At 54.7% G+C, this 26,260-nt stretch overlaps 1 protein-coding gene across 3 annotated transcripts in view; it reads left to right on the top strand.

Moving 5' to 3' along the window:
• The window catches only part of dchs1 (dachsous cadherin-related 1), a 134,214-nt gene extending 109,148 nt beyond the window's left edge, over positions 1-25,066 (top strand). For 2 of the 3 annotated variants that reach the window (XM_033022204.1, XM_033022203.1), the window contains exons 11-21: positions 336-575; positions 1,447-1,572; positions 2,306-2,515; positions 11,263-12,123; positions 15,679-15,792; positions 16,790-17,001; positions 17,397-17,548; positions 18,222-18,352; positions 18,819-19,096; positions 20,343-20,484; positions 22,243-25,066. In XM_033022204.1, the coding sequence (XP_032878095.1) occupies positions 336-575; positions 1,447-1,572; positions 2,306-2,515; positions 11,263-12,123; positions 15,679-15,792; positions 16,790-17,001; positions 17,397-17,548; positions 18,222-18,352; positions 18,819-19,096; positions 20,343-20,484; positions 22,243-24,746 (4,970 nt within the window). In that variant the 3' untranslated portion in view covers positions 24,747-25,066. The remainder of the gene's footprint in view (positions 1-335; positions 576-1,446; positions 1,573-2,305; positions 2,516-11,262; positions 12,124-15,678; positions 15,793-16,789; positions 17,002-17,396; positions 17,549-18,221; positions 18,353-18,818; positions 19,097-20,342; positions 20,485-22,242) is intronic. The other variant, XR_004412274.1, reaches the window with a different exon arrangement.
• The last annotated feature ends 1,194 nt before the right edge of the window (positions 25,067-26,260 follow it).

Below are 26,260 nucleotides of genomic sequence, written 5' to 3'. Positions count from 1 at the left end.
GGATTTACAAGACATATTTTTACACAGAGGGTGGTGGGTGCCTGGAACGTGCTGCCGGGGTTGGTGGTGGGTTAGGGTTAGGGTTAGCGCAAGGCAGATACGATAGTGGGATGTGGATCGCGTGCAGGCTGTGGAGATTTGTTTACAATGGCAGTATTGTCAACACAGACACAGTAGGCCGAAGGGCCTGTTCCTGTACTGTACTGTCCAGTGTTCTATGATTACCCCAACACCTCACCGTCTGTCTTGCCCCCTTCCCCTGACCTGTCCAGTGAGTCGGGCAATGCCCCATCCATCATGGGTCAGTACTGACTGCTGGGTATGTTTGGTTCCAGGGGCGCTGACCATCCTTGACATTCTGGATTGTGAGGAGCAGCACCAGTTCAACCTCACTGTGGAGGTGTCTGATCACGGAGTGCCGAGCCGCAAAACCAGCCAGTCTCTGCAGGTCCAGGTCATCGATGTCAACGACCAGATCCCCACCTTTGACCAGACCACGTACGAGGTGGCGGTCACGGAGAACCAGTCCCCGGGCAGTCCTGTTCTTCAGCTGCAAGCGATCGACAGAGATGAAGGTAACACCTCACAACACAGAGGCTACTGGCCCAGTGACAACGCTCCCTCCAACACAGAGGCTACTGGCCCAGTGACAGTGCTCCCTCACATCACAGAGGCCACTGGCCCAGTGACAGCGCTCTCTGGCAAGAGCGAAGCTGCTGACTCACAGTGCGAACACGCTCCTTAACTACACAGTGCCCACACTGACCACTCTGTAATAGTCACGGTGGCGCAGCGGTAGAGTTGCTGCCTTACAGCGCTTGCAGCGCCGGAGACCCGGGTTCCATCCCGACTACGGGTGCTGTCTGTACGGAGTTTGCACGTTCTCCCCGTGACCGCGTGGGTTTTCCTCCCGCACTACAAAGACGTGCAGGTTTGTAGGTTAATTGGCTTGGTATAAATGTATAAATTGTCCCGAGTGTGTGCAGGATAGTGTTCGTGTGCGGGGATCACTGGACAGTGCGGACCCGATGGGCCGAAGGGCCTGTTTCCACGCTGTAACTGACCACTGTACTTCCCTGGGTGGCGGTGATATTTGCCTGTCGGGCCAGACAGACGGGTATTCTCAGGGTCAGGGAATTACATTCCAGTGATTTTAAAGATTTTCATCCAAGTTCTCCGGTTTGGAGGGAGAGCGCTATGTCGAGGCCTGGACTTCCTAGTGCCTGGTGGCTTCAGGGAGGTCCGGCCTTCACCAGTCATTCCTGCTGCTCGCTCCAGGCCACGCTGACCCTCACCCCTGCGCATCAGGTCAGAGGTAATAAATGCTGGCACATGCGCGACTGAATAAAGTGGCGTGTTCCGCATGATGCAGCACATGGATCGCATGCTGCTCACGTGTGCGGTGATGGGACCTGGGCTGAGTCCACACCTGTCATCTGTGTTAAGGTTCCAACGGGCTGGTGACGTACGGGGCCGTGCTGGACGACAGCTTCTCCATCGACCCGGTGTCGGGAATGATCAGCAGCAGAGGTGTCCTGGACAGAGAGCTGCAGTCCATCCACCTGCTCACAGGTAGGACCTCCGCACACCTGAGCATCACCGTGCATCATCCCTGGTCAGGCAGCTCGCAGCCCCCTCTCCCCCTCCCACTCTCCTCTCTCTTTCTCCTCCCCCCTCACTCGCTCTCTCTCTTCTTCTCTGCCACTCTCTCTCCCCCTTCCCTATCTCTCTACCTCCTCATTCCATCTTTCTTGCTCTCTTCTACTCTCTCTCCCTCTACCCTTTCTCAATCTCTCTCCCCTTCTCCCACCTTTTCTCTCTCCCTCCTTTCTCCCCTCCCCCTCTCATTACCACCTTTCCTGCTGTCACTTTACCTTCCCCTTCTCCGTCCTTTCACCCTCATTATCCCTCTACCTTTTTCTCTCTTTCTCTTCCATCCTTTCTCCCTCTCCCTCTCCCTCTCCCTCTCACTCTCCCTCTCCCTCTCCCTCTCCCTCTCCCTCTCCCTCTCCCTCTCCCTCTCCCTCTCCCTCTCCCTCTCCCTCTCCCTCTCCCTCTCCCTCTCCCTCTCCCCTCCCCTCCCCCTCCCCCTCCCCCTCCCCCCCCCCCTCTCCCCCTCCCCCCCTCCCTCTCCCCCTCCCCCCCTCTCCCCCCCCCCCCCCCCTCCCCCCCCCCCCCCCCCCTCTCTCCCCCCCCCCCCCCTCTCTCTCCCTCTCTCTCCCTCTCCCTCTCTCTCTCCCTCTCCCTCCCTCTCTGACTCGCTCATCCGCTCCTCCAGCTTCTTGTCGACACCTTTATTTTACAGTTTACGCTCAAGACGGTGGAATTCCCCCTAACGTTGCCACGGCGACAGTTTGCATCAGGATCGAGGATGAGAATGACAATGTGCCGCAGTTTGACAAGGAGGTTTATCAACTCCAGGTCCCGGAAAACCAGCCTCGGGTGATCCTGTTCACAGTCAAGGCCACGGACAAAGATTCCAGTGAAAATGGCCGTGTGGAATATGGGATCGTTGGTGAGCAAATGTGACAGAGTCAGCGTGGTGTGTGTGTGTACAGGATAACGTGTGGACTGTGTGTACAGGATAACGTGTGGACTGTGTGTACAGGATAACGTGTGTGTATGTACAGGATAACGTGTGGACTGTGTACAGGATAACGTGTGTGTGTGTACAGGATAACGTGTGTGTGTGTGTACAGGATAACGTGTGTGTGTGTACAGGATAACGTGTGTGTGTGTGTGTGTGTACAGGATAACGTGTTAGTGTACAGGATAACGTGTGTGTGTGTGTACAGGATAACGTGTGTGTATGTACAGGATAACGTGTGTGTGTGTGTACAGGATAACGTGTGTGTATGTACAGGATAACGTGTGTGTGTGTGTACAGGATAAAGTGTGTGTGTGTGTACAGGATAATGTGTGTGTATGTGTACAGGATAACGTGTGTGTGTGTACAGGATAACCTGTGCGTGTGTGTACAGGATAACGTGTGTGTGTGTACAGGATAACGTGTGTGTGTGTGTACAGGATAACGTGTGTGTATGTACACAATAACGTGTTAATGTACAGGATAACGTGTGTGTGTGTACACGATAACGTGTGTATGTGTACAGGATAACGTGTGTGTGTGTACACGATAACGTGTGTGTGTGTACACGATAACGTGTGTATGTGTACAGGATAACGTGTTAATGTACAGGATAACGTGTGTGTGTGTACAGGATAACGTGTGTGTGTGTACACAATAACGTGTGTGTGTGTACAGGATAACGTGTGTGTGTGTGTACACGATAACGTGTTAGTGTACACGATAACGTGTATGTGTGTACAGGATAACATGTGGACTGTGTACAGGATAACGTGAGGACCGTGTACAGGATAACGTGTGTGTGTACACGATAACGTGTGTGTGTGTACACGGTAACATGATGACCATGTGTACAGGATAACGTGAGGACCATGTACAGGATAATGTGTGGACAGAGTCCAGCATGGCGTGTGGGTGTACAGGACGTGTGGGTTGTATGTGTGGACTGTGTGTGGATGTGCCGGCAATGTTGTATATGCTAGTTTATTTGTTTATTGTCACGTGTACCCAGGAACAGTGAAAAGCTTTTTGTTGCGTGTTATCCAGTCAGTCAAAAGACTATACATGATTATAATCAATATTTATAAGAACTTGAAGCTTTCAACCATCTAGACTTTGGTGCCATCAATGTAGACCACGGTGTGTGTGCGTATCATGGTGTGTATAGACCACAGTGTGTATAGACCATGGTGTGTGTGACCACTTCACTTCCTGACGTCGATCTCCATCTCCTTTGTCTTGCTGACATTGAAAGATAGTTAGATTACAGAATCAATGGATATGGGGAGAAAGCAGGAACGAAGTACTGATTCTGGGTGATCAGCCATGATCATTTTGAATGGTGGTGCTGGCTTCAATGGCCGAATGATGAACTCCTGCACCTATTTTCTATGTTTCTATGTCGTAAGGTCATAAATCATGAGGTCATAGGTGATAGGAGTAGAAGTAGGCCATTTGGCCCATCGAGTCCACTCCACCATTCAATCATGGCTGATCTATCTCTCCCTCCTAACCCCATTCTCCTGCCTTCTCCCCATCACCTCTGACACCCGTAAAAATCAAGAATTTATCTATCTCTGCCTTAATATTATCCATTGACTTGGCCTCCACAGCCGTCTGTGGCAAAGAATTCCACAGATTCACCACCGTCTGAAGAAATTTCACCTCATCCCCTTCCTAAGCTGGTTGGCTTGGCACCAGGTCACGATTTTCTCAATCCCCTCCCTGTACACCGTCGTTACTATTTGATGTCTGGCCCGCGATGTGGTGTCTTCTGTCAACTTGTAGATTGTTGGATTGGTTATTGACATGAATGAGGAGGAATATAGAACGGGGCTGAGAACTATTCTCCAGCGTGGAGGATTATCATAGAAGACAATAGGTGCAGGAGTAGGCCATTCGGCCCTTCCAGCCAGCACCACCATTCAATGTGATCATGTCTGATCATCCTCAATCAGTCCCCCATTCCTGCCTTCTCCCCATATCCCCTGACTACGCGATGTTTAAGAGCCCTATCTAGTAGGTATGTTGCAAAGCCTACCTGAAGCGTCGTTGAAGATCTGCTGCTGAGGGTGTGCGCGATTTTGGCGCCGTTTAGAGGGGGCGGGTTTAAAACGCGATTTTCTCTAAGCTGTTCCAATCGAAAATGTTCAGCCTAGTTAATTATTAACGAAAAATCGCTGGAAGACCCCGTCGCAAAAGTTATTATTAGGTTTAAAGGCCTTGAATAATAGTTATAGTAGTTTAAAAATCAATCTCTAAACCCGCAACCGCCAGCGACCGCAGGGTCTCATAAAGCAAATAGCAGAAGTTAGGTTGTATATTTTTACATTAAAAAGGGCTTCTAAAGATCCCTTTATACTAAGTTTAATATTGCGAGTAGCTCAATTTGGGCCCATTATATCGCGCAGTATTTTTCTGGGCATTTGGGGCACAAATCTACCGCAATGTGAACGTTCTAAACCAGCGCGTTCCACAGGGACCCACTGGAAAGCTGATTTAAATGGGCATTTATTTACAGCAATTAAACACTAAATTCCTTCCATTTGGCCTATAAATTAATGTAAATGAGATTTAAAAATCATGTTTTATTGTGAATTATTTGTGAATATTATTTGGACATTTAGGCTATTTAAAAATGTTAATCATTTATTAAGAAATGGATAGATGTTTAGATCTAGTAATTGAAGTCTGAAATTAGCTACAATTAGGTAACTAACTAATTATATGCTTTAATTTCAGGTCATCCAAGTAAGATTATTTTATATTTGTTTCAGAATGCTTCAATCTATGATAACTGAAAATTTCATTCAGTTCTCTTAATTTTTAAGAAAGTTATGGGCTTTTGACTGTTCACGATCACAGCTTTTTTGTTATGTCCATAGAAAATCAATAGGGAACAAGATGCTCATTTCCCAGTATGAAAATGGCCATAACTTTTTAAATACTTGAGATATGAAAGTGAATTAGGTGTCAAATTAAACTTATTTTTATGCTTTATCTGATGGGATAAATTACAGACTTGATTTTTAAAATCTCAAAATTTTGTAACATTGCTATATCTAGCTCTCTTGAAAGTATCCAGAGAACTGACCTCCACCGCAGGCAGAGAATTCCACAGACTCACCACTCTCTGTGAGAAAAAGTGTTTCCTCGTCTCCGTTCTAAATAGCTTGCTCCTTATTCTTAAACTGTGGCCCCTGGTTCTGGACTCCCCCAACATCGAGAACATGTTTCCAGCCTCTAGCGTGTCCAAACCCTTAGCAATCTTACATGTTTCAATAAGATGCCCTCTCATCCTTCTAAACTCCAGAGTGTACTGGAGTCTCCTGTCCTCACTGGTTGTGGTCTGTTGGTTACGAGGTTGTGGATCCAGTTGCAGACTCCTAGTTCCACGCGTTTGCAGATGAGCTTGGTTGGGATAACGGTATCGATTGATCGGTGCTGGTGGAATAACGTGACGATGCACTAGACTTCATCAGAATGTTTGTGGGTGACATGCAAGTTGATGGGTGACGTGCAAGTTGGTATCGTGGATGGGGAGCTGAGGAAGGCGGCAGGTCAGATGGAAAGTTGCGCAGAGTTTTGGCCGATGGAATTTTGGTAAGTCGGATGGCGGTGAGGCTAGGCGAATGCAGGGCGCGAGGTAATGCTGATGAACATAGAGATCTTGGGATTCAGGATCAGATTTCCCTGCATGTTGCAACATGGGTGGACTGAGCGGTAAAGACTGTACATGCGGCTGGTCATTATAGACGTGGGCACGGGATATAAACATTATGTTATGTTGCCACTTCACTAAACCATCGCTTGTCCACTTTATTGGGAGGAGGTGGTTACGCTGGAATGAGTATAGATTCACCAAGATGTTGCCTGAATTGGAGAAATTCTTAAATCCAGTATATTTAATATCCATATCACGAATCATGGACGATTGAGGTTATTCGGCCTCCAGCGTGTGCTGGTTGAAGAACAGTATTTGTTTCAATCCACGGGACACGAACATAGAGAGAAGGGAGAGCTTGTGCAATGTGAGCAAGGGTGAAAACCAGGCCAAACAAAGCCTTAAAGAGAGCGTGTGGGGAGAGTGTGAGTGTAAACTGAAGCTAGAGTGGAAGGGGACGAGTCTTCTCGAAACACGGCCTTTGTAAACACATGCATGTTTAGGACGAGGTTCAGGTTGGGGAGCAGTTGAATGGAGATGGGGTACAGAGGGAGCAGCTTGCAGACGTCTCCTGGAGAGAAACTGCCAAGGTCGGGTCGAGAAGAGGGGGAGGTGGGTGAGGAACTGGAGGATGAAGATTGATGGAGGCAAGTTCCTGGAAGTGTTGGCTGCGTTTCAGGAGCCATAAGCCAGTCTGGTGAGAACGATCCCTCCCACCAGGGAGGCAAGGATAGGCGGCGTAGAGTAAGGTTCAGTTCTCCTGGTCCAGGGACCTGTGGTGGGGAGGTGAAGACTTGTTAGAGATCTGGAACTCACCATCTGAAGAGCAGGGAGGGGACTGAAGATCAAAGAGGACCAGGACCTGGGACCTGGGATGTTCCGGAGAGGGGGCGGGCGGGGAGGGAGGGGAGGGGAGGGGGGGGGGGGGGGGTGTCAGGAGGGAGGAATGGTTCTTCTCCAACCAGCTCACATGAGGGGCTGAGTTACCCCCTTGTGTACTGTAAACCTTCAGGTCAGGGGGAGAACATACAAACTCCGTACAGACAGCAACCCTAGTTGGGATCGAACCCGGGTCTCTGGCGCTGTGAGCGCTGTAAAGCAGCAACTCTACCGCTGCGCCACTCAACTGATCTTCACCCCAGGTCCCTGCACGAGACATTTACCCTGAATCCCTCAATATCTCTCTTGTCCACGCCAGAATCTCCACAGCCCGGTTGCCATGGCAACCACTGTAAACATCTCATCTTATACGGGCACAAGACACTGCATTCGCTGGAGTCTACAGCAAAAGACAAACAGCTGGAGGAACTCAGCGAGTCAGGCAGCGTTTGGGGAGAAGGGGTGGGTAGAAAACATTTCTGGTCTAGTCCCTTCATCTCAACCTGAAATGTGAACTTCCCATTCCCTCTATAGGTGCTGCCTGACCCTCTATAGATGCTGCCTGACCCTCTATAGATGCTTAAGAAGGAACTGCAGATGCTGGAAAATTGAAGGTACACAAAAATGCTGGAGAAACTCAGCGGGTGCAGCAGCATCTATGGAGCGAAGGAAATAGGCAACGTTTTGGGTCTGAAGAAGGGTTTTGGCCCGAAACGTTGCCTATTTCCTTCGCTCCATAGATGCTGCTGCGCCCGCTGAGTTTCTCCAGCATTTTTGCCTACCCTCGATAGATGCTGCCTGACCCTCTGTTCCTCCAGCTAGTCTCATCTTTTTTCTCCCATCCTATAACTTCATCAAATCTGCTCCCAATGTTTATGGCTTCAGAGAACTATTTGCAGAAATCATACAAATAAACGGGCTCCTGTGTTCCCGCCGCCTCCTCCGTTCAACAGTAAACAACTAGATGTTCCTCACAACTAAAATATTCCAATCTGGCAACATCTTTGTAAATACTGCCTTGGCCGACTGTACTGCGATCACATCACTGCAGCCGTGGCGAGCAGAACGGCCCACGTTGTGTACAACCTCTCTAGTCCGATATTCCCTAATAAAGAAGAAACATCCCTTCATCACCTCCCGGCAAACCCTCAGGCCGCTCTGCCCATCCACAGTGTGCTCATTCTCCCATTACCGCACAAGAAGCGACACAAACTGGGTGGCAGTGTGAACTGTGAGGAGAAAGCTATGAGAATGCAGGGTGACTTGAACAGGTTGGGAAGATGCATGGCAGATGCAGTTTAATGTGGATAAATGTGGATCTGGGACTCCTTGTTCATCAGTCAATGAAAGTAAGCATGCAGGTACAGCAGGCAGTGAAGAAAGCGAATGGCATGTTGGCCTTCATAACAAACAAGGGGAGTTGAGTATAGGAGCAAAGAGGTTCTTCCGCAGTTGTACAGACCCCTAGTGAGACCACACCTGGAGTTTTGTGTGGAGTTTTGGTCCCCTAATTTGAGGAAGGACATTCTTGCTATTGAGGGAGTGCAGCGTAGGCTCACAAGGTTAATTCCCGGGATGGCGGGACTGTCATATGCTGAGAGAATGGAGATGCTGGGCTTGTATACACTGGAATTTAGACGGATGAGAGGGTATTTTATTGAAACAAATAAGATTATTAAGGGTTTGGACACGCTAGAGGCAGGAAACATGTTCCCGATATTGGTGGAGTGCAGAACCAGGAGCCACAGTTTAAGAATAAGGGGTCGGCCATTTAGACCGGAGATAAGGAACAACTTTTTCACCCAGAGAGTTGTGAATCTGTGGAATTCTCTGCCCCAGAAGGCAGTGGAGGCCAATTCTCTGGATGCTTTCAAGAGATCTTAAAAATAGCGGAGTCAGGAGGTATGGGGAGACGGCAGGAACAAAGTATCGGTTGTAGAATGATCAGCCATGATCACATTGAATGGCGGTGCTGGCTCGAAGGGCCGAATGGCCTACTCCTGCACCTGCAGTCTATTGTCTTGCCTTGCTACATACTGTAGCTGGGGATTAAATTCCATTTGCCACCTCCTCCCCCACCCCCTCCCACCATGACAAGATTGATCAACTAAGGGTGTTGGGTTGTGGGGAGAAGGCAGGAGAATGGGGTTGAGAGGGAGAGATGGATCAGCCATGATTGAATTGTGGAGTAGACTTGATGGGCCGAATGGCCTAATTCTGCCTCAACAAGATGAAGTGATGAACTACATCTTGCTACGTCTTGTCTTCACCATGAACCCTGCTGTCATCTGCAGACTCCCCTTGCCTTGGGTCTGGATCAGTGATACACATCCCATCACACAGAACATGAGAACAAGTCAAGTCAAGAGAGTTTATCGTCATGTGCCCCAGATGAAACAGAACATGTAAACATAATACAGAATAGAGATAACAGTTCAGTGTGTCTATATACCATAGACCATATATACACACAATAAATAAACAGATAAAGTGCAATAGACTGTTATTGTTCAGAGTTTGTTTGATGTCGTGTTTGATAGCCTGAAGGAGCTGTTCCTGAACCAGGATGTTGCAGATTTCAGGCTCCTGTACCTTCTTCCCGATGGCAACGGAGAGATGGGTGTGTGGCCAGGATGGTGTGGGTCTTTGATGATGTTGGATGCCTTTTGAGGCAGCGACTGTGATAAGTCCTGAGCTCAGTGGAACGCCACCTTACAAGCTCCAATCACAAACGTAACTCTAATCCATTCCACGTCCTCTGAGCCAGTTTTAAGTCCTGTTTCCATCTTTAGGTTTTTTATTTGTTGAGCAATTCTTGTCAAAGGCAGACAAACGTCCTTACAGATCAGAGTCACAGTGTCACGGTCAAGTGGATAGGTTGGTAAGACGTTGCCCTGGCCATCCTATGTGGAGCAGTGAGTACAAGAGTCAAGAAGTCACCATCCAGCTTTATCGGACTTGGGTCGAGCTGCATCAGGAGTATTGCGGGCAGTTCTGGTCGCCCCCATCACAGGGAGGATGTGGGGGCTTTGGAGACGGTGTGGAGGAGGTTTACCAGAACGATGCCGGGATTAGAGGGTTTCAGCTACAGGGAGAGGTTGGACAGACTGGGATTGTTGTCTCTGGGACGTCAGAGGTTGAGGGGAGATCTGATAGAAGTTTATAAAATAATGAGAGGCGTAGATAAGGTAGACAGTCACAGCCTTGTCCCCAGGGTGGGGATGTCACAGACTAGAGGGCACAGCTTTAAGGTGAGAGGGACAAAGTTTAAAGGAGTTGTGCGGGGCAAGTGTTTTACACAGAGGGTGGTGGGTGCCTGGAACGTGCTGCCAGGGGTGGGGGTGGAGGCAGATACGACAGTGGTGTTCAGGCTTTTGGATAGGCACGTGGATATGCGGGGAATGGAGGGATGTGGATCACGTGCAGGCAGAGATTAGTTTAACTTGCCATATATTCGACACGGACATTGTGGGACGAAGGGCCTGTCCCAGTGCTGTGCTGTGCTATGTATCTGAGGTAATCTTACTGAAACATAGAGGATTGCGAAGAGGTTTGGGTGGATACTGAGGAGATGCTTCACTCCGTGCAAGAACCCAGGAAGCAGTTTCAGGATAATGAAAGTGGAGAGATGGGAATTTGACATAAGACGGTGATTGACTTTGTTGGAAGGTTGTGGATCACAAGTTCACATTCACAAGTAATAGGAGTAGAACTAGGCCACTCGGCCCATCGAGTCTACTCCGCCTTTCAATCGTGGCTGATCTCTGCCCCCCAATCCCATTCCCCTGCCCCATCCCACAACCGCTCCAATCAAGAATGGGTCCTCTGCGGGTCCATCATCTTGTGGGCAGAGTCCCTCATTGGTGATCCTCGGTCTATCTTTGATCTGATTTTGCTGGCTTTACCTCGCACCAACGTTATTCCCTTATCATTTCACTGTACATTGCCAATGACTCGGTTATAACCATGTCTAGTCTTTCTGCTGACTGGATAGCACGCAACAAAAGCTTTTCTCTGCACCTCGCTACACGTGACAATAAACTAAACTGAATGAGGGGTGAGGATTTCAAACGGTGTTGTTTAATCTCCAGTGAAGGTGGACTTTGATAGTTGACTGGTTGTCCCATTGCAGGGGGTGATGACCATGGCCACTTCAGCGTCGACAGAGACAGTGGGATATTGTCCACAACTGCTGGCCTGGACAGGGAGGCCACTGTCCTCTACACCTTGACCATCGCAGCGTGGGATCAGGGTGAGCCACAACACAGCAGCTCAGTGTCTGTCATTATCCACGTGTTGGACATGAACGATAACTCGCCCACATTCCCGGAGCCCAGCTACATGGCGGAGGTGGGAGAGGACAGTGTGGTGGGCACTCTGGTGTTGCAGGTGTCTGCTGTGGACAGGGACACGGGGTCTAATGGGCAGGTGTTCTACTACCTGAGCAGCGACTCGCTGGGCATGTTCAGTGTGGACTCCGTGGGCAGAGTGACCACAGCCCAGCCCCTAGACCGGGAGAAGGAGGACACGTACACGTTCCTGGTGCGAGCGGTGGACTCGGCACCCTCTGACCCCCGCAGCTCCACCACCAGGCTAGAGGTCATCGTGAAGGACGTCAACGACAACTCTCCACACTTCCTTGTTGACCCGCTGGTGGTCAATATCTCCAAACACACACCTGTCCACCAGGTAGTGGCCACCATGAAGGCAGAGGACAAGGACTTTGGAGCCAACGCCTCCATCTTTTACCGCTTTGCCATGGTGGTGGCGGGCTTCAGCATCAACTCCTTCACCGGGGAGATCCGGCTCTTGTCGGCGCTCGGCCCCATGACCCAGAGGGAACGCACGTTGTTGGTGGTGGCGACTGACCAGGGAACGCCCGCTCGCTCCACCACCGGCGTGGTCAACGTACACCTGCGGGAGCAGCTGGACCTCGGCATTCGCTTCCGCCGTAGCCTCACCGACGTGGCAGTAGCCGAGAACACGGCACCAGGTGACACGCACGCACACGCACACACACACACACACACACATATGAGAACACGGCACCAGGTAACACACACACACACACACACACACACACACACATATGAGAACACGGCACCAGGTAACACACACACACACACACACACATATGAGAACACGGCACCAGGTAACACACACGCACACACACACACATACACACACACACACACATATGGGAACACGGCACCAGGTAACACACACGCACACACACGCACACACACACACACACACACACACACATATGAGAACACAGCACCAGGTAACACACACGCACACACACACACACACACACACACACACACACACACACATATGAGAATACGGCACCAGGTAACACGCACATGAGAACATGCACCAGGTAACACGCACACGGACGCACTCGCACACACACACACACACACATGAGAACACGGCACCAGGTAACACACACGCACACACACACATATGAGAACACGGCACCAGGTAACACACATGCACACACACACACACACACACACACACACACACATATGAGAACACAGCACCAGGTAACACGCATACACACACACACACATGACAACACGGCACCAGGTAACACGCACGCAGACACACACAGACACATACATGAGAATATGGCACCAGGTAACATGCACATAGACACACACACACACACACACACGCACATACATTAGAACACGCACCAGGTAACACGAACACACACACACACACATGAGAATACGGTACCAGGTAACACGCACACGGACACACACACACATGAGAACACACACCAGGTAACACGAACACACACACACACACGAGAACATGGTACCAGATAACACGCACACGAACACATACACACACTTGACAACACGGCACCAGGACATAAACACACACACATGAACACATGCGCACACACACATGAGGACACAGCACCAGGTAACACGCACACAAACACACATGAACACGAACACACATGCACACACACACACACATGAACACACACACATGAACACACACACATGCACACAAGAGAACAAGGGAAACTAGGAAACACGCACCGCACGGCACCAGGTAATGGACACACACACAGAACACACACACACACACGGACACACACGCACACATGAGAACATGGTGCCAGGTAACAGACACCGGACACAGACACACACGGACCCAGGACACACACACGTGGACACACACATGAGAACACGGCATCAGAACACACGGACACACGCACACGCACGCACACACACACGGCGTTGGCCGAGAACACGACGGCAGGTAACAGACACCGGACACGGTACCACACGGACCTAGGACACACGCACATGGACAAACACAAACGGGCCACACACAGGTGCATACACATGCACACGGGTATACACACACACACACACATGGACACACACAGGTACATGCACACACACACACACACGCGGGCCACACATGGGTATACACACACACACACACGCACACACGGACACACACAGGTACATACGCACACACACACACACACACATGGGCCACACACGGGTATACACGCACACACACATACACACACACACGGGCCACACACAGGTATATACGCACACACACACACACAGCCACACGCACGCACGAACACACAGACACACACACACATACACACACGCACACACACAAGCACACACACACAGCCACACACACACATACACACACACAGACACACACACATACACACACACACGGGTATACACACACAAACACACACACGCACGCACACACACACAGGCCACACACGGGTATACGCACACACACAGACACACACACACGGGTACACACACACACACACACGGGCCACACACGGGTATATACACACACGCACACTGTGATAGACACACAATTTATAGGATGGACATACATGTTTGCATGAACCAACTCACATTGGCACATGTATGTGTACGTGCGTCTTTTAAAAGTCATAATTGTATTCTATAGTTTCCTCTGGCAGCTCGTTCCAGATAGGACTACACTCTGAGTTCCCTCTTAAATGTTCCTCCTACCTGTGCCCTCTAGTTGTAGAATCCTCTACCCTGGGAAACAGACTGCGAGCGTTCACTTTATCCGTGCCCCTCATGATCTTGTCCACCTCAATAAGGTCACCCCTCAGCCCCCTACGTTCCAAAGGACAAAGTCCCAGCCTATCCAACCTCTCCCTGTAACTCAAGCCCAGGTAACATCCAGGTGAATCTCTCCTGCACCCTCTCCAACTGTACACAGTGCTCCAGGTGTGGTCTCGCCAACAACTTGGCCAGACGCTTCATGTCCCAACTCTTGTACTTAACACCATTCCCAATGAAGGCAGGCGTGCCGGTGCTGACACTGGGCAGTATTAGGCACCCACCACAGTCTGGGTAAAAATCATAATCTAGATAGATTGCCCCATAATCTCCCTGAAACATTCCCCCTTCTCACCTGAAAAGCATCTTGGACATTTCCACCCTGGGGAAAAGGTTCTGAGTGTCTTCCCTGTCCATAATTTTATATTCTCCGTCCGATCCCCAACAGTAAAGAACAAACCAAGTTTGTTCAACCTCTTCCCTGTAGTTAATGCCCTGTAATCCAGGCAATATCCTGGTAACCCTCCTCTGCACCCCTCTCCAAAGCCTTCACATCCTTCCTGTAATGGGGGCGACCAGAACTGTCCGCAATACTCCAAATGCAGCCCGACCCACATTTACTACAGGTGACTGTCACACAGGGTCCTGCATGACAACATACGCCTACTTTACCAATCTATCTACTTGTGTCACCACTTACAAGGAGCCCAAGAGCCCTCTGTATCATTCACCATATACCTACTCCTTACATTTGACCTCCCAAACTGCTCCACCTCACACTTGCTTAGATTAAACTGCATCTGCCATTTCTCTGCCAACATCTGTAACTGATCTATCAACAGCTGTATCCTTTAACAACCTTCCTCACTATCCGCAACTCTGCTAAATTTTGTGTCATCTGCAAATACTGATCAGACCACCTACATTTACGTCCAAGCCATTTATAAATATAACGATCATCAGAGGTCCCAGCACTGATGCTCACGGACCCCACTAATCATAGATCTCCATCCAGAGTAACAGCCCTCTTCCTGGCCTTCTGTGTCCAATCAAACCAACTTGGAATCCAATCCACAATTCAGTTTAGTTTATTGTCACGTGTACCGAGGTACAGTGAAAAGCTTTTGTTGCGTGCTAACCAGTCAGCGGAAAGACAATACATGATTACAATCGAGCCATTTACAGATAAGGGTTAGAGGCTTCTACCCAATGTCTCTGGAGACACTTAATCTTTTAGTCCAGCCCGTGGGAGAGAGCTTGCCAATGATTCACTGAAGCCCATGTAGACAACACCCATTGCCCGACCCACAACAATCCCCCTCTCTCTCGCTGCCCTTGCCCTCTCTCCCTGGTAAGGGGCAGAGATGTGGCGGAGTTGACGGTGATATCGGGGGTGTGACGGAACAAAGTGTAACTGGGGTCTTGCCCCCCCCCCCCCACCTCAGGCACGTCTGTGGTCCGGGTCCAAGCCCAGCACCAGAACGGCTCCAACAAAGGAATCTTCTACAGCATCTTTAGTGGGAACGAGCGAGGGACATTCACCATCCGCTCCCACACCGGTGAGTGGGGGGGGGGGGGGGGGGGGGGGGGCAGGGGGGGGGGGGGGGGGGGGGGGGGGGGGGAGCAGGGTGGAGACAAGGGGGGAGGGTAGAGGGTGCTCTTTTAGAAAGGAGATGAGGAGGAACTATTTTAGTCAGAGGGTGGTGAATCTGTGGAATTCTTTGCCACAGACGGCTGTGGAGGCCAAGTCAGTGGATATTTTTAAGCCAGAGACAGATAGATTCTTGATTAGTACGGGTGTCAGAGATTATGGGGAGAAGGCAGGAGATTGGGGTTAGGAGGCAGCGATCAGCCATGTCGGAGTAGACATGTTGGGCCAAATGGCTTAATTCCCCTCCAATAACGTGAACGGGCTCTGCTGCTCTGCAGTGTGACAAGTGTTGGCGTGTGGGTGCTGACAGTCCCACCCCTCAGCCCAGCAGAGCCCTCTCACACCCCAGCAGAGCCCACCCCTCAGCCCAGCAGAGCCCACCCCTCAGCCCAGCAGAGCCCACCCCTCAGCCCAGCAGAGCCCTCTCACACTTCTCACAGTGGAGAGCTGTTTCGCGCATTCCGTGACTGGATCTCAGCCAGGGTCAGTCATTCAGGCAGCAGTGAGTCACGGCAGCAGAGACACAGCATGGATCAGAGCCCGGCCGCTGGGGTTTGGCAGCCACACGCTGGGACTCCAGGCCATCAGCTGCTGCCCACAGTAAACAGCAAGCAGGAGGCGAGGCTAACCACAGGGCCCCGGCACCGAGACACAGCCATAGACACTGGGCGCCTGTGGGTGGGGCGGCACGGAGGGAGGGGCGGTGAGGGAGCGCCGCACTGTGGGAGGATCAGCAGTGAGGGAGCGCCGCACTGTGGGAGGATCAGCAGTGAGGGAGCGCCGCACCGTGGGAGGGGCAGTGATGAGGCAGCATATTATTGTTATATTATATTCAGCTTTCCCAAGTGCTTGTCTATCCCCACTGTGACTGCTGCCATCTCTGGCGTTGCTGTGTGTTACTCCAGGCGACATCTCCATTAAGAGCGCGGCTGGACTGGACTTTGAGGAGGGGGCGCGCCGACGCCTGGTCATTAAAGCTGAATCCTCGTCGTCTGCCGTCTTCACCTCCGTCACGCTGGTCCTCCAGGACATCAACGACAACCTGCCCCTCTTCCAGCAGCAGAACTACGTGGCCTTCATCTGGGAGGCCCAGGGTTACAGCACGCCCATCATGCAGGTAGCCCAGCTGTGATACAGGTAGCCCAGCTGTGGCCACACTAGCCCAGCCATGATCACACCGGCCAGGCTAGCCCAGCTGTGATCATACTGGCCAAACTAAACACTGGCCGCACAGGCCCTTCGTCCCAACTTTCCCACGCCGCCCAACACACTGACCATACAACTGAACACCTCCGTGACTCACCTCTCACTCTGGGTGACTACCTGTCCAGGCGATTACATGTCTGTCTGGCTGGCTGTACCTGTCTGTGTGACCATACCTGTCCAGGTGACCGTACCTGTCTGGATGACTGTACCTGTCCAGGCGATTACATATCTGTCTGGCTGGCTGTATCTGTCCAGGTGACTATACTTGGTTGGGTGACTGTACCTGTCTCCCTCTCTCTGCCCCAGGTGTTGGCCAGTGACGTGGACCAGGGTCAGAATGGTCAGGTGACCTACTCCATCGCTGCCTCTCCCCAGAGCGAACTCTTCCACATCAACCCGCTGACCGGAGACATCAGCACTGCGGCCATCATGGACAGGGAGATCTGGCCAAAGACACAGTGAGTGAAGATCTATCCGGCTGTGGCAGAGTGGGCACCAAACACACTCCCTGCTGCACTGGCCACACCGGGCACTGACCACACTGGACACTGACCACACTGGACACTGACCACACTGGCCATACTGACCACACCAGGCGCTGACCACACCAGGCGCTGACCACACCGGGCACTGCCCACACCAGCCATACTGACCACACGGGGCACTGACCACACTGGCCATACTGACCACACTGGCCATACTGACCACACTCCCTGCTGCACTGGCCACACTGGGCACTGACCACACCAGCCATACTGACCACACCAGGAACTGACCACACTGGGCACTGACCACACAGGCCATACTGCCCACACCAGGCGCTGACCACACCAGGCTCTGACCACACCGGGCACTGCCCACACCAGGCACTGACTACAGTGGGCACTGCCCACAATGACCACAGCTGCTGCCCACTGACCAGACCAGGCAATGGCCATACTGACCACACTGGCCACACCAGGCACTGACCACAGCAGACACTGACCATAATGACCACACTGCCCAGACACTGGCCAGGTGGACATGGACCGGGTGAGGGGGGGGAGCAGGGAGGGGGAGTGAACGAGGGGGGAGGGTCAGGGGGGGGGGCTGTGATGGGTGGTGTGACTGAGCCGGTTGCCGTGGTTACAGGCTGCGTCTGACGGCCACTGACCGTGGATCACCGCGGCTGGTGGGTTCGGCCACTCTGACCATCGTCGTGCTCGACCTCAACGACAACAGCCCCACTATCCCCCTGCCCCAGGAGGTGCGAGTCTCCGAAAGTAAGTACCGCCCCCCCCCCCCATGTACTGACCTCATGCCCGTCTCTCACCCCTCACTCCCCCTCCCACAGTGCGGCGCTACCTCTCCCCCCCACCCACCAGCCCCTCACTGCCCCCCCCCTCACTGACCCCCCACCCACCACCCCCTCACTGCCCCCCCCTCACCGACCCCCCCTCAACCCTGCCTCACCGACCTCCCTCACCCCCCCCCACCGCCCGCCCCACCACCACCACCTCCACCGCTCCTCCCTCACCCCCAACCACCACCCCTCACCCCCCCCTCACCGCCCCCACCCCCACCCCTGCTCCTCCCTCACTCCCCCTCCCACAGTGCGGCGCTCCCTCACCCCCTCCTCCCCACCCCCCCCCCCTCACCCCCCTCCCGCCCGCTCCTCCCTCACCTCAACCAGCACTGACCCCGGCCGACCCAGCCCCCACGTTAACCCCTGGCCCTGCTCTGCCACAGACGCAGTGATTGGCCGGGAGATCACCAAGGTGACGGGCAACGACGTGGACTCGGGGCCCGTGTTGACCTACACGCTACTGACCGAGACCCACGTCTTCAGCATCAATCGCTACCACGGCCTGGTCTCGCTGGCGGCCGCACTGGACTTTGAGCAGCAATCCTGGTACCTGCTCACCGTCCGCACATCAGACTCCAAGCACAGCACCGAGGCCAACATCACCATACATGTAGAGGACGTCAATGACAACCCTCCACTCTTCATGCAGGACCTGTACCAGGTGAGGCAGCAGGGGCACGCACCACACACGGACACGGACACACACACACGGACTCACACACGGACACAAAACACACACACGGACACACACACACACACACACAGACACACACACGCACCACACGGACACACACACACACACACACACACATACACACGGGGACACACACACACCACACGGACACACACACATACACACACGGACACACACACACGGGGACACAAACACACACACACACACACACACACGGACACACACACACACGGGGACACACACACGAACACACACAAACATACACGGGGACACACACGGACACACAAACACACACACACACACACATGGAGACACACACACGGACACACACACACGGACACACGGTCACAAACACACACACACACACACGGACACACACACACACGGACACAAACACACACACACACACATGGACACACACACGGACACACACACACGGACACAAACACACACACACACGGACACACACACACACGGACACGGACACACACACACACACACACACACGGACACAAACACACACAAACACCGGACACACAACCACGGAACACAAAACACACACAGGACACAAACAAACTACACAGGACACACACGGGGGCACAAACACACACACACACACGGACACACACACACACACGGACACAAACACACACACACACACATGGACACACACACTGACACACACACACACACGGACACACACACACGGACACACACACACACGGACACAAACACACACACACACACACGGACACACACACACACGGACACAAACACACACAGACACAAACACACACACACACGGACACACACACATACACACACACGGACACACACACACGGGGACACAAACACACACACACACACGGACACACACACACACGGACACAAACACACACAAACACACGGACACACACACACGGACGGACGCACGGACACACACACACACACAGTGACACACACACACACACACACAGTGACACACACAGTGACACACACACACACACGGACACACACACACGGACACACAAACACACACACAGTGACAGACACACACACACAGTGACAGACACACACACGGACACACGGACACACACAAACACACACACACACACACACACACACACATACACACACTGGGAGTGGACAGGGCCTTGTGTCTGGGAATACCCTCGTCTCTGCCTGTCTGACGCTCGGACGTTGACCTTTGTAGGTGTTGGTGTCAGAGTTCACGCCCCCGGGGACAAGCATCGTTACCGTCACGGCCACTGATCGGGACTCTGGAGCCAACGGCCAGGTCCACTATCGCCTGTTGGACCCCGAGGACGGTCTGTTTAACATCGACCCCCACAACGGTGAGGCAGCCCGACCGAGGGGTGGGGGGGGGTAATGAGGGGAGGGTATGTGTGGTGTGTGTCTGTGAGTGTATGTGACGATGAGGGTGTGTGTATCACTGTGTGTTGTGTGTGTGTGTCAAGGTCTGTGTGTGTGTCTATGTGTTACAATAGACAATAGGTGCAGGATTAGTCCATTCGGCCCTTCGAGCCAGCACCGCTATTCAATGTGATCATGGCTGATCATCCCCAATCAGTACCCCGTTCCTGCCTTCTCCCCATATCCCCTGACTCCGCTATTTTTAAGAGCCTATCTAGCTCTCTCTTGAAAGTATCCAGAGAACCGGCTTCCACGGCCCTCTGAGGCAGAGAATTGCACAGACTCACAACTCTCTGTGTGAAAAAGTGTTTCCTCATCTCCGTTCTAAATGGCTTACTCCTTATTCTTAAACTGTGGCCCTTGGTTCTGGACTCCCCCAACATCGGGAACATGTTTCCTGCCTCTAGCGTGTCCAAACCCTTAACAATCTTATATGTTTCAATAAGATCTCCTCTCATCCTTCTAAACTCCAGAGTATACAAGGCCAGCCGCTCCATTCTCTCAGCATATGACAGTCCCGCCATCCCTGGAATTAACCTTGTAAACCTACGCTGCACTCCCTCAATAGCAAGAATATCCATCCTCAAATTAGGAGACCAAAACTGCACACAATACTCCAGGTGTGGTCTCATAAGGGCCCTCTACAACTGCAGAAGGACCTCTTTGTTCCTCTTGTTATTTAGGCAAACATGCCATTCGCTTTCTTCACTGCCTGCTGTACCTGCATGCTTACTTTCATTGACTGATGAACAAGGACCATTGTACTTCCCCTTTACCCAACTTGACACCATTTAGATAGTAATCTGCCTTCCTGTCTTTGCTACCAAAGTGGATAACCTCACATTTATCCACATTAAACTGCATCTGCCATGCATCTGCCACTCACCCAACCTGTCCAAGTCACCCTGCATTCTCATAGCATCCTCCTCACAGTTCACACTGCCACCCAGCTTTGTGTCATCTGCAAATTTGCTAATGTTACTTTGAATCCCTTCATTTAAATCATTGATGTATATTGTAAATAGCTGCGGTCCCAGCACCGAGCCTTGCGGTACCCCACTAGTCACTGCCTGCCATTCTGAAAGGGACCCGTTAATCCCTATTCTTTGTTTCCTGTCTGCCAACCAATTTTCTATCCATATCAGCACTCCACCCCCAATACCATGTGCCCTAATTTTGCCCACTGATCTCCTATGTGGGACCTTATTAAATGCTTTCTGAAAGTCCAGGTACACTACATCCACTGGCTCTCCCTTGTCCATTTCCCTCGTTACATCCTCAAAAAATTCCAAAAAATGAGTCAAGCATGATTTCCCCTTCGTAAATCCATGCTGACTTGGACCGATCCTGTTACTGCTATCCAAATGTGCGGCTATTTCATCTTTTATAATTGACTCCAGCATCTTCCCCACCACCGATGTCAGGCTAACTGGTCACGGTGTGTGTGTGTGTGTGTCACTGTCTGTGTGTGTGTGTGTCACTGTCTGTGTGTGTGTGTGTCACGGTGTGCGTGTGTGTCACGGTGTGTGTGTGTGTGTGTCACTGTCTGTGTGTGTGTGTGTCACTGTCTGTGTGTGTGTCACTGTCTGTGTGTGTGTGTGTCACTGTCTGTGTGTGTGTCACGGTGTGCGTGTGTGTCACGGTGAGTGTGTGTGTCACAATGTCACTGTGTGTTTCAGGGACCCTGTTCACGGTGCAGCCGCTGGTGGCCGGGATGTCGGGCTCGTTGACCGTGTTGGTGGAGGCGCGGGACCGGGGCTCTCCGGCCCTCAGTTCCCGGGCCAAGGTGCGGGTGCAGCTTCTGGATGTGAACGACCACAGCCCGGTGTTCGGGCAGCGCGAGTACCGGGCCGAGGTACCGGAGGACTTGCGGCCGGGCAGCACGGTGCTGAGCTTCGAGGCGACAGATGCGGACTGGGGCCCGGACAACGGCGGCGTGGACTACACCATCGTCAGCGGCAACACCGCAAATGCCTTCCAGGTGCAGAGCGGACTGCGGCGCGGCGCTGGCGGCCGTGCATGGCGGGCACTCGGCCGCCTGGTACTAGCCCAGCGCCTGGACTTCGAGACGGTCGCCGCCTATAACCTGACCATCGCCGCGTCTGACCGCGGGGTTCCCCGGCGCAGCTCCACCGCCCTGGTGCTGGTCACCGTCCGCGACGTGAACGACAACCCGCCAGTGTTCGCGCGCTCCCGCTACGAGGTGACGGTGAGCGAGGCGGCGGCGGTGGGCGGCGAGTTGGCACGAGTGTGGGCGAGTGACCGGGACACGGGCACGGCGCTGCGTTACTCCATCAGCTCGGGAGACGCGGCCGGACAGTTCGCGGTGGACGAGCGGAGCGGGGTCGTGCGCCTGGTGCGCGCTCTCGACCTGGAGCTGCAGCAGCGGCATCTGCTGATCGTGCAGGCCCGTGACGGGCACGAGCCCGGCGCGCACGTCGCCCTGGTGCCGCTGGCCGTGCGCGTGACCGACGTCAACGACAACCGGCCGCTCTTCCCGGTGCCGCGCCTGAGCGCGAGCGTGCGCGAGAACCTGCCGGCGGGGACGCTCGTGATCGCGCTGCGCGCCACCGACCGCGACCGGGGCGCCTTCGGGCAGCTGCGTTACTCGCTGGTCGGGCGCACGGAGCCGGGTGCATCCCAGCCTCCCCTGTCACTGCACCCCGGTACCGGGGAGCTCCGGACCACTCGGCCCCTCGACCTGGAGAGGCGCGCGGCCGTGCAGGTGGTGGCGCGCGCGCTGGACGCCGGCAACGCTTCGGCCACGGTCACGGTCACGGTGCTGGTGACGGGCGAGGACGAGTACGACCCGGTCTTCAGCCAAGCCGCCTACTCCTTCGCCGTGCCCGGGGACGCGCGCCGCGGCCACGCTATCGGGCGCGTGCACGCGACGGACGAGGACCGGGGGCTGGACGGCGCCGTCGTCTACTCGCTGCTCGCGCCGTCCCGCCACTTCGCCGTCAACCGGAGCACCGGCGAGTTGCTGCTGCGCGTGGACGGCGCGGGACCGCGCGAAGTGCGCGCCACCCGGGAGCCGCGGACCATCACCCTGACCATCGCTGCGCGTGGCCCGCTGGCGGACGCGCGCTCGGCCCTGACTCAGGCCACGGTGGATGTGTCGCTCACGTCCATCGGGCTCGCCCCCGAGGTGAACCCGCTGCTCGTGGCCGCGCTTGCTGCGTCGCTGGGGGTCGGCGCGATGCTGGCGGTGGTCGGGCTCGCGCTCGTCATCGTGCGCGCGCGTAGGAAGCGCGGCCTCGAGGCGGAGGCGGAGGCGCTGCAGGACAAGGCGCGCTCGGCCGAGGGCTCGCTCCCGCCCGCCGACCGCATCTACCACCAGACGCTGCCCGGGTACGCGGGCGCGCCCACGCTGGTGGCAGGCGCGTACCCGCGCGGGGACTCGGTCGACCCGTCGCACTCGAGCGGCCGCGGATCCGCCGAAGCGGCCGATGACGATGAGATCCGCATGATCAACGAGTTCCCGCGCCTGGGAAGCGCGCTCCCGGAGCGCGTGTCCGCGCGCGGCCCCGACTCGGGCATCCAGCGCGACGCCGACCAGATGTCGGACACGTCCACCGAGCCCGCGTCCGACTGGCTGAAGCCGGGCAAGGCACCGTGCGCGCTCACGCCAGCCCCTGGCGGCGCGCTCCCGGGCACCGGGATCCGGGACTGCGCGTTCCCGGAGGACGGGCGTCCGGCGGCGCGCGGCTCGCTCACGGCCATCGTGGCGAGTGACGAGGAGTTGCGGGGCAGCTACAACTGGGACTATCTGTTGAACTGGTGTCCGCAGTTCCAGCCACTCGCCAGCGTCTTCACCGAGATCGCGCGTCTCAAGGACGAGAGCGCGCCCCGTAAAGCGGCGACCAGAGCGGGCGCGGACCCACGACCTTGCATCGACCCCCCGCCACTCATCACCGCCGTCGCCCACCCCAGTGCCATGTCGGTGCCGCCGCGACTGGCCGTCGGCCGCGGGCTCGGAGCCGCCCTGCCCCGCTCGCCCATCACCAGCGACACTTCCATCGCCTCCGCCGCCATGTCGCCCAGCTTCTCCCCGTCCCTGTCGCCGCTCGCCGCACGATCGCCCGTAGTCTCCCCCTTCGACGTGTCCCAGGCGCCGCCCGCCTCCCTCCTCAGCACCGACACCTCGCTCGACAGCCCCGAGGAACCGGAGCTCCGCATCTGAGGCCGGCCCCGCTCCCGTCACTGCGCGCTCCCGAGAACGCGCGCTCCCGTCACTGCGCGCTCCCGCCACCGCGTGATCCCGGGAACTGCGCGCTCCCGTTACTGCGCGCTCCGGTCCCCGGGTGTAACTAGCGCTGGGTTGGCGGGAACTCCAGGACCGCGTTAATCCGCGGGATCAGATTTGTGAATAATTTCCCCGGCGCGGAGTGTGTGACCCCGGGGGGGAGTGAGTGACGGGACGGGGTGGAGGGAAGTGTGACTTTGTTACACGAGGTGTAATAGTTGGTCCATGGCGCGTGTGTGAGGGTCAGGCGGCGTGATGGCGGCTCACAGTGACCGCCCTGACCACACTGGGCGCCGTGACCACACTGGGCCCCTTGACCACACTGGGCCCCGTGACCACACTGGGCCCCGTGACCACACTGGGCCCCGTGACCACACTGGGCCCCGTGACCACACTGGGCCCCTTGACCACACTGGGCCCCGTGACCACACTGGGCGCCGTGACCACACTGGGCCCCTTGACCACACTGGGCCCCGTGACCACACTGGGCCCCGTGACCACACTGGGTGCCGTGACCACACTGGGAGCGGTGACCACACTGGGCCCCGTGACCACACTGGGAGCGGTGACCACACTGGGCCCCGTGACCACACTGGGCCCCGTGACCACACTGGGCCCCTTGACCACACTGGGCCCCGTGACCACACTGGGCCCCGTGACCACACTGGGCCCCTTGACCACACTGGGCCCCGTGACCACATTGGGCGCCGTGACCACACTGGGCCCCTTGACCACACTGGGCCCCTTGACCACACTGGGCCCCGTGACCACACTGGGCGCCGTGACCACACTGGACCCCTTGACCACACTGGGCCCCGTGACCACACTGGGCCCCGTGACCACACTGGGTGCCGTGACCACACTGGGAGCGGTGACCACACTGGGCCCCGTGACCACACTGGGTGCCGTGACCACACTGGGCCCCGTGACCACACTGGGCCCCGTGACCACACTGGGCCCCTTGACCACACTGGGCCCCGTGACCACACTGGGCCCCTTGACCACACTGGGCCCCGTGACCACATTGGGCGCCGTGACCACACTGGGCCCCTTGACCACACTGGGCCCCTTGACCACACTGGGCCCCGTGACCACACTGGGCGCCGTGACCACATTGGGTCCCTTGACCACACTGGGCCCCGTGACCACACTGGGCCCCTTGACCACACTGGGTGCCGTGACCACACTGGGCCCCGTGACCACACTGGGTGCCGTGACCACACTGGGTGCCGTGACCACACTGGGCCCCGTGACCACACTGGGCCCCTTGACCACACTGGGTGCCGTGACCACACTGGGTGCCGTGACCACACTGGGCCCCGTGACCACACTAGGTGCGGTGACCACTGCACCGCCCACATGACAGTGGGTGCTAGAACAGCCGCGCCCACGGTCCGTGTCTCGATGCCACCGGGCCAACCTGAGGTAAATGCGGAATCGGTTTTTATCTT

The sequence above is a fragment of the Amblyraja radiata genome, chromosome 6 (assembly GCF_010909765.2).
Source record: "Amblyraja radiata isolate CabotCenter1 chromosome 6, sAmbRad1.1.pri, whole genome shotgun sequence".
Lineage (NCBI taxonomy): Eukaryota > Metazoa > Chordata > Chondrichthyes > Rajiformes > Rajidae > Amblyraja > Amblyraja radiata.
The sequence above is the reverse complement of the archived record's forward strand: the minus strand, read 5'-3'. Positions and strand labels throughout refer to the sequence as shown.